The 9,734-nt window shown below is 32.2% G+C and overlaps 1 protein-coding gene across 3 annotated transcripts; it reads left to right on the forward strand.

Annotated features, from left to right (window-relative positions):
• Positions 1 to 67: 67 nt before the first annotated feature.
• LOC124296817 (AP-1 complex subunit sigma-2) lies at positions 68 to 9,362 on the forward strand. Of its 3 annotated transcripts, none has more exons than XM_046747215.1 (5): positions 68 to 622; positions 728 to 906; positions 1,135 to 1,243; positions 1,555 to 1,692; positions 8,215 to 9,362. In XM_046747215.1, exons 1-5 carry the CDS (start codon positions 620 to 622, stop codon positions 8,278 to 8,280), a joined length of 495 nt encoding a protein of 164 aa, XP_046603171.1. In that variant the 5' UTR covers positions 68 to 619; the 3' UTR covers positions 8,281 to 9,362. The 3 variants fall into 3 exon arrangements, with proteins under 3 accessions (XP_046603171.1, XP_046603173.1, XP_046603172.1); XM_046747217.1 differs by lacking the exon at positions 8,215 to 9,362 and adding an exon at positions 6,462 to 6,708 and having other exon boundaries at positions 74 to 622; XM_046747216.1 differs by having other exon boundaries at positions 81 to 622; positions 8,236 to 9,362.
• Positions 9,363 to 9,734: the final 372 nt, after the last annotated feature.

A 9,734-nucleotide genomic window follows, 5' to 3' on the forward strand; every position in this document is an offset into this window, starting at 1 on the left:
TGCTAATCACTAGTCAGCCATCCAGTTAGAATAGAGATCAGTGATCACTACTGAGTCCTAATGCTCGCGTGCGTGATTGGATCGCCTTAAGTAGCAGCGCCCTCTAACACGAAATAAGTTTTAAGAGCTCATGTCGACAATCGATCTATGTATGTTTGCCTGTTTGGTTTATACTGGCAGTGGATAAGACTACTGATGCACGACACGAGGGATATGTAAAACACTTATATCGTGTCAGAAAGCGCTACGATATTGGGGACACGAAAAATTCGAGGCTGGGTCCACCTGGCTCCTCTTTGTCCGATGTTACCTGGAAAATGGCAGATTAGTAGGATCATCGACGAATTTCATCAGGGTCGTGTACGTCAATTGAGGTTTTTAGTCTTTGGGTCCGCCGTATGAGAGCGTACATGCATACGTACGATAGCACGAAAAAAAACGGAACAGGTGAAAAAAGATAAGAAGAGAGTCTTCAAAGTGCGTACGGTGTGTCTGTGGTAGTGATAGTGCTGATGTATTGAAGATAAAAACGGAGTCGTGGCGTTAAATGGTGTTTGTTAACCAGGATTAACGTACTTGAATAATTTCCGGCCTCGAGACTAAAGATTCGCTCTAAAATATGGTAAGTAGTCGTTGCAAAGTTCTGTATTTAACACCCATTGTTCTCCAACAATTATGACGCTGAATTTTCGTATTCTAATTGTCGGTTATATTTTCTTTCTCTCAGATGCAGTTCATGCTACTATTCAGTCGTCAGGGTAAGCTACGACTACAAAAATGGTACGTGGCTCATCCCGACAAATTGAAAAAGAAGATAACTCGCGAATTGATCACAACGATATTGGCCCGAAAACCTAAAATGTCTAGTTTTCTTGAATGGAAGGATGTCAAGGTTGTGTACAAAAGGTACGTTGAACGATGGAACTGTAGTTAATTCTGCCTCCCACTTTTCACAGTTTATCTAGCGATTGGATGAATCTTTAAAAAAAAAATTATCGTTCGCTATTACTAAAAGCCACGGAATTTAACATAAAGATAACTTTATTAGAATACTAACGTAAATAATATAAAATTACTTGTCGTTTTCAAATCCATTCACCATTTCAGTACAATTTTATCTCTCTTCGGTTTCAGATATGCCAGCCTCTATTTTTGCTGTGCCATTGAACAAAACGATAATGAATTGCTGACGCTTGAAATTATTCATCGATACGTTGAACTGTTGGACAAATACTTTGGCAGTGTAAGTAGTATCGATGTTCTTCAAAAATTAGATCAGTTTTATTGTTTGTTGTACATCTCAACGATCAGCACAGCTGCAAGTTGAAATATTCAAACATTACAAAGGTTAGAGACTTTCTTTAAAGAAACGGACAGTTATGCTGACTTGTATTTTGCGTAATGTACTACGTATACATCAATTCACCAATCATATTTTACTATCTGCTATCGATAATTACAAAATCTGTAAAACTGCCAGCACAAAAGCTGAGGCATTAAATATTGACCTTATAACCAAAGCGGTAGAGATTAATGGTTATTGATAATGCGCAGGTATGCGAGTTGGACATAATCTTCAATTTCGAAAAGGCCTATTTCATATTGGACGAGCTTTTGGTCGGTGGGGAGATACAGGAGACGAGCAAAAAGAATGTACTGAAGGCTATCGCTGCCCAGGATCTACTGCAGGAGGTTAGTCACGGGGATGTACCCATTGAGTTGTGACCTGTCTTATTTATTACCATTGTTGCAAGATAATGTTTCCTTATGTTCACATCCGTTTTCATGGATTGTTCTAGAGAGTATATGTAAATGCAGATTTATGAACCGCTAAAAAAGATTATGAACATTCGCCGTGGTTAGCGAAACAAATTTTTATTTTTATTTCAACAATTCTGCAATTACTTGTGTATTGATATCATTGAAATTTAATATTTATTGCATAACCAAAATAGTACAAACATATTTTATTCCTATTTCTGCAGTGTAGAAGCATTATGTAGTCAAGTTGCGTGTTGCCGATATGTAATAACTGACCTAGAACAATCCATTATATCCGCCTAATCCTATGGTAGTTGTGTGTTGCGTTTCTAACAGCAAGATTATTAACATACGAATTTACAGCACGTTCGAGGTATAGACTATTATTATAATAACATTGTGTACAGAGCTTAACAAATATTGATCAAATAGAGAGAAAGAGAAGAAAACAAAACTGTTAGCTTCCAGATCTATGCGTACCGTATGTGAAGTTTTAAGCATAATATCAGAACGTATTGTAATATACGATACAAAACCATTAGAACAAAGAAATAACAAAAGATGTCACGTTTTACACGTGCTTACTATATCTATATTTATGGGATTAATAACTCTCTTGACGTGCCAATAATGATGCAATGTATTCCTTTTTTTGTATCTTTTTTTTGGCTCTCAGTCAAACACGGTCATCTTGTAGTGGTAATGCACAAGCATGGGTAAAATTTATTCAAAGTGCATCGAGCACATCGGATCTCAAATAGGGTTCGTGACTGTATATTACGATTGGAGAAGATAAGCCAATTCTTGCACTATTATATTAACAATTTACAAGTTTTTCCGGAAGCCATAACATTTACAGTGTGCTATAGTTTAATGTGTTTATAAGAATATGTGACGTCATATTTTACGTGCATGTCCATTAAATACCTGTAATCGTTACTCTGTGATTGAAATATATAATATAGTTTTTATTATCGCGCGTAGAGGGCATGCCAAAATGTAAAATTACTCGTTTAAACTAAACATATATATGTATACAGATACATTATATTTGATCTAATTTAATTTGTATTTAGTATTTTATGTATAGAGAGCTTGTACATTTTCTCCTATTAATTTAAACGGGTTTTTATTTACTGATGCACTAAAACATTGCTGTCTACAGTACTGAATATTATATTTCATATTTTTAAAGTGGCATTTCTATGGTTTTCAGTGTAATATTTGTACAGAAGTCTTTGTCGAATCGAGTAAGAACAATGCGTAAATAAATGAATGCAGGAAATGCGTAAAAATTTAGATAACGAATTCAGGTATAGCTTTTTTCACGTTGAGAGAAGGGCAGTGAACAAAAGATAAGATACTGAGAAAACTGAAGTTCCAGTTCACACTTGAAATACTTTTAATATAAGTTTATCATATTCGAATCAGGTTCGAATACTTTGTTATGAATCAGATTGTTGACGATTCATTGAAGGAATTTTGAAAACCAATAACAATATCATCTTTCATTCATAATAGCGGTTCTGTTTGGTAAAATTGTATTTATATATGCTGTTTTTATAAGTTATATAAAGTTTTCGTAATGATAAGGTATTTTTCATGGTCATAACGACAGGCAAAGGTATTTATGATCGTAATTTTTTTTTCTTTTTGGCAAAAAAATGAAGCAATAATCATCCCATGGAATGAAGCAGACAAATTATGTTCATGTAAAAAATATTTCTGCTGCATAATAGGAGAAATATGCAAAAAAGTGAAGGTCTAGAAAAGAAAATGTTCAGGCGATGAAAATGTCTTCGAAATTAATGGCAATATCCATTCGAAGAAAATTATCTTTAGCTGCTTATCGTACATAAGTAACATAAATTGAGTGTTATATATATTTCTTGTACACAGCATCTTGAGACTGCTGTCCTGAAACGGTTTAAACGCAGTTTGCCATTATTATCCAGTAATTTTTTTATAATCCAAATTGTCGAACAATGATTAAGTACCGACACATATTGAAAAAAAAGTAATGACTATATGATGTACAATCGGCCTGTCTTCTTTTTAAAAATGCGTCGAGCATTCGCTTACGTAACACATCACACTGTATACACGGTATGAAACAGTATTAAGGGTGCAAGCGAAAATGTTGTTTGATAGTAGACGGTGTATATCGTATAATGCACTGCCCTCGGTCAAATGATTATCTACTTTGGCGAGTAATAGTCAACTTTCATCATATTAAATGAAAGTCCAAATTACTTAACGTCAATACAACAATTATTGTATGTTTTGAATTCTCTATATTTGCTTTGCATGTAACGCGAGTAGATGTTTTTCACTTTCGTTATTTTTATTTTTTGCAAAATCTTTTATATTTCCAAAAAATATTTTTATGATGCAATACTTTATCGTTTCCTAGCATAATAATTTTCATTAATGCCTTAATAATATATTGCACATTTGTTTTATAATTATTTATTTATACATTTTTATAGATGTACGTTGCTAGTTATTATGATTCTTATCTTGCCACTACTTGCGAGCTTAATACTTATTGCGCATTTTATTTATTCTTGTTTATTATAGTGCCATAGGTTGTGGAGATTCTTTTGTTTTTAAGTATATATTTGCAAAGATTGAGCGCCTTGGATTTGCCATCTTTGAATTATCAATTCCATCCAAGCTCCAAGTTCTAGTCGATCGAATTCGTCTCTCCGTATATATCAATATTTTTTTTCTCACATCTCGTTAGTCGCCTTCGCCACATTTCGCGGTACGTGAATCTCCCAAAGAATTCGCCGTCTTGTCATTGTAGCTTAAACAGTTAGTAATGGAAATGTATGTCTACGTTTATGCATGTCTGTGCCCGCGCAAATTAGACCAATTTGACAATAACGCGTAGATCACATCCTATAGCTTTAATGTTCAATTATCAGCCGTGAAATATTTGGTTGATAAGATTTTGTATATTGGCATGCACGCCCTTAATTTGCCCTTAGAAATATTGAACTGAAATTAAACTGATCGTACATGCTTCTATTTTCTAGTTACACAATACATATTATTACAATCATCTTCGGCAATATATTTTGACTTTTTATTTTCCTTAAATATTTTGGCGTGTTAAAATGCAACTGAAATTTCTACTTAAAACGCTAACTATTACCACTTGCACTTTTAGTGGTTGTAAAACGAGTGAACAAATAATTACAAAAACGAATGATAACATTGCCGGAATGCGTAATACATATTTAATACATTTGTACCGACCGACTTGAGAATAATATCCGTGTGAGCGTTTAAAAAAAAAAAAAACAAAAAAAAAACCGAAATTATATTTAATAAACTGGTATATTTGACGGTGAAACAAGTCACATTCAACTACGAATTTCAATTTAATTAGAATGTTTTGATTTTCTGGCCATAGAAATGCTGCTGTATATACAATACGTTAATGGGATGTTTTACGATGTAATAATCCTTTGTTTCTAATTTTTAATAAATGAATATTTACCAATCGTGCGTATGCTTTGATATATTTACAATTTACACAATCTCACGGTATTGATAAGTAACGTATATAGGATGCGTATTGAATTTGTTTATTAGAAATCGTGCATCTAAAACATACGTTTAATTACGTATATAAGAAATTTTAGATGAATATATTGAGTAAATAATTCGAAAGTAAATTATAAATTTTTATCCGTTACTCCCGTTTCGTAAACAGTACGATCAAACCTTGGATTTCCTTGAAAAAACGCATATCGTCCTACTTATTTCGTAACAAAATACAGAGAATATGTCGTCATTCAGACATCTGCACGATTTCTTATACGAAATAACCAAGAAAAACCGCAAGAATAACAATTTGCCTGTTGGTTTCCAATAATAAACATTACGCGTGACGTATGTTGGGAAACAATATGCCGCGTTGCAACATAAAGATGAATGATATGAAAATTCTATAAGAATTATCCTTGTATGTAAATGATTAAAGTGTCTTTTATATTTTAATATTATACATGTAACATACTTTTATATATACCGCTATCGCACAAAATTGAGCTTCGCCGTTGTTTTTTTGCATTTTTATATGATTATTGTTATTGTGATTCGTTACTATTTTATTGTTGTTCTTGTTCTTGTTATTGTTATTATTATTATTATTATTATTATTATTATTATTATTACTATTACTACTAATGTTATTATGGTTATTAAACAATGTACATAAACATTCGGCCATTCGCATCAAAAAGGTGTTTCGAACACTAGGGATATTAATATTTGCAGTTGAACTACAATTTTAACGTTAAAATCCTACAGCAGTATCTCATCAACTTATTACGAATACTTAATACATAATCCACAATATATATTCTGCATTTTAAATTAATGCATAACCTGAATTAAATTAATGAATAGTATCTTTGAACCACTATATATCACTCAACTAATTCCAAAACAAGTTGTTGATCTACATGCTCGTTCCTTGATTTATTTAAAAATTATATTTTTTCGAAAGTTCGACGACTTTGTTTCCATATTGACATTTTTCTCTGTCCAACGATTATCGTCATGTGTGTAGATCTTGGATAAGAAAAGAAAGAAAGAAAGAAAAAAAAAAATAACACACTTACCTAAGGATATGGTCAAACCGCGCATATATAGAAATTAGTTAGGTGTTTGTTTGTTTGTGGAAGGATGAAGCTGTTGAAGGTGCTCTGCGGGAAATAGGGCTTTTATAGGCGAAGTCTACTCTTGTGTGTTCTTCGTTGCCAAAAAAAAGTGGAAGTGACGACCGTCAAAACAGCCAGCCGAAACTTCGCCTGCGTGATGCGCCATCGTTCATCTCGATTTATATGATATATAATACAACACTTGAGATTTCTTGTTACCTTTGCCGACTAACGTCGATTTATCATCTGTAATTTGCTATATTTTTTTTCTTTTATTGTTTTTTTTTTCTTTTGTTTTTTCTTTTAATAATAATATGTACTTAATAACAATAATATAATAATTACAATTTCCATTATTATGAAGCGATTGTATCGAAATAAGAGTTATAAAAGACCTGTCGTGAAAAGGATCACGTATTAATTGTTACAAGTGAAAATAGATTTAGTATTTTTATTGATCTATAATGTATACTGAGTGTTTTTTTCCTTTTTTTTTTCAAACGAACAATATACCGTGTGTATAGATTCGTTATTGATTAACGCACTTATACCTGTAAACTTCTCTGCTACTGTTGCAGAGCATCGAAACGTACATAAGTTATCGTGAAAAATCTTACATTTTTAACTCAGACACAAGATGAGGGCTAATTTTTAATTCGTACAATAAAATCTTCGCAATTGCCATATTTACAAACGGCGTACGATATAAGTTTTTTTATAATAATGATAAGAACGGAAGAAAGAGAAAAAGAAAGAAAGAGAAAATGCCACTAATCGACGTTGTCATTCGGAACTACTGATAGCTGTGTACAGTGAGGAGAAAGTTTTATAAAATACTATATCGATGTACCCTAAAATTAGATAAATACCCATGTCAATTTTTAATGTTAAACAAGAGCAAGAAAAAAAAAGAACACTTTTCAGTATATATACTAAATAAAGGTATATCTCATATCTTATTTGTTTGTACAATGTACTCTGTGTAACCAAATAACGAAGCAATGATGCTAACATTCTTTATTATATAACATACTGTTCATATATGCACGCTCTCTGAGTTCTTCTTTAAATATATAAATATGAAATGTTTTTAAACAAGTTGTGTAAGAGAATGTTAACAAAAATTGGTTCTGTGTTCGACTAACCCTGTGTATTTTCTTCATAATTGTCGCTAACTGAAAATTTATCAATTTTCACTCAACGAATCGAACAGTGTGAATTATTTTTTGTGTGTAAAGGCGACGGATTTAAGGCGGAAAATAATATCGAGACTACTGTTCATGCCGATAGAATGTAATAAAAATCAACAACATATTTACAACACGTATTTGCGCTTCTAAAGAAAACAACTGTACGAATGTAGATCTGTAAATTCTTGATCCTTAATTGTGTATGCTGGTTCGAAACGATGAAACAACGATTGAAAAAAATGAGATTATCCCATAGGTGCACTGTATGTTACATTATATATGAACGATAATGACGTTTAAAAATTAAAATTAAAAAATGTTTTCTGTGTACGCTTGGTGAAATTGCGCGTGTACGATAACAAAATACCTATGTCTGATTATATGAAAAGGGTTCAGTTCATCATTTGAAGCTGCATCGAGAAGATAACTTGTTACAAACTAGGTACGTGTATGTTTATTAATATATCTTGTACTCCATACTAGTTGATCGCTTGTGTCATGATCTGCAGCATCAAAATAATTGATCCCTATTCATATTTCGTATAGTATCGTAACGACGTCACGGGTTTATCATAATGTTCATCCAGCCTTTTATTATTCTGTTCCAGGAGGAGACACCGCAAGGATTTTTCGAAGATCATGGACTGGGATAATTTCACTCACCGTAACCCGCAAAGACGAAGGGATCATGTACGCCAGCGGTGCGTCGATTTTAACACCATTTCAAAACTACATTCCATTTATTCTTATTTCAACATTGGTTACTTTTTAATTTAATGCGGTTTTATTAGCTATAGGAATTATACACGTGCGATTATACAGCTTTTCCATGATTGTACTCGAGAATGTCACGATTTCAGTGCGTCAGTATTACTGTCCAAACATTTACACTTTACATACGTTTCTCATTCAAGAATCGTTACACGCGATGTAAGATAAGATAACACAAATAAGATCACTTTTTTTTGTTTTCTTTTCCCTAAATAGTTTTCATTACTTGTCACCGGCTCAGGGCTGAGTCTGTGGTAAATTTTTAGTGCCTAAAGTCGCGTGAATTTAATTCTATACAGTTTTATTAATCAATCAGTTCATACTCATTTATAGTCTAATTACAATTGAACTCTTTACCGGAGCAATATTTCCCATGTAGTGAAAATGATTGTTTAAAAAATTATTATCTCTCAAAAGATGTACAATCAAGATATTTATAATCAGCTAAGTTTGTGTTGTTTTAAAACTTTTACATTCGCACACTCGTGACTTAATTTTTCCATTTCAGCTAAAATTTTGTTGGGATATGAGACCAACAATTCGATAGTCGAATAATTAATCAAACACTTATTGGTAATAATGTCTCGGATGTGGAGCAATATACGTGAAATAGTAATGCAAAATTCACCAAATATTAACGCACAGTATGTGAATTTTACTTTAGTGCGTAAGATTCGATGGGTGTTGTAGATAACTCGTTACATCAATGTATTATTGTTTTTAATTCATTTAAAATTCCTTTAAATTAATTTCAACGTTTATAAAACGTTTGTCGCCTGACAACAAGTAGAAAATATATTATTCGGATGGTGACGGAATTAAAGACGAATTGATTTACGGTCGCTCAGTTATTACAGCAGCGCTTAAATAAACATTTGCAAGAAAAAAGAAAAAAAAAAAAAAAAACAAAAGAAAAATTGAAAGAAAAATAAAGTAATGTCACATCTTATTGTTAACTAACGTGGACCAGGATGTTTTTAAAATTACTTTGACTGCAGCTCGCGTAGGCTTTTTTGCTTTTTAGTACCGCGGTAAATTATAGCAGCTCCCTATTTTTATTTACCGTCCGGCATATCGGTGTATAATGTTTTATTTTTGTTTTAAGGTCATGGTTTTTAGACGAACCAGCGCTTCATGATACTTGATTTTAAGTTCAATTAACAATCCATGAGTATATCGTTCCTTTAATTTTTCTTTATTGTAATTCTCATTGTCACATTATACAATTATAGTATTCCATAAATTGAGGCTCGGATATATATACTCTGCATCTAGTTATACATACACTATAGAGGTATATGCGACGTGGTATTATTTATGTAATAATTAGTAGTTT

Source organism: Neodiprion virginianus, chromosome 1 (assembly GCF_021901495.1).
Source record: "Neodiprion virginianus isolate iyNeoVirg1 chromosome 1, iyNeoVirg1.1, whole genome shotgun sequence".
Taxonomy (NCBI): Eukaryota; Metazoa; Arthropoda; class Insecta; order Hymenoptera; family Diprionidae; genus Neodiprion; species Neodiprion virginianus.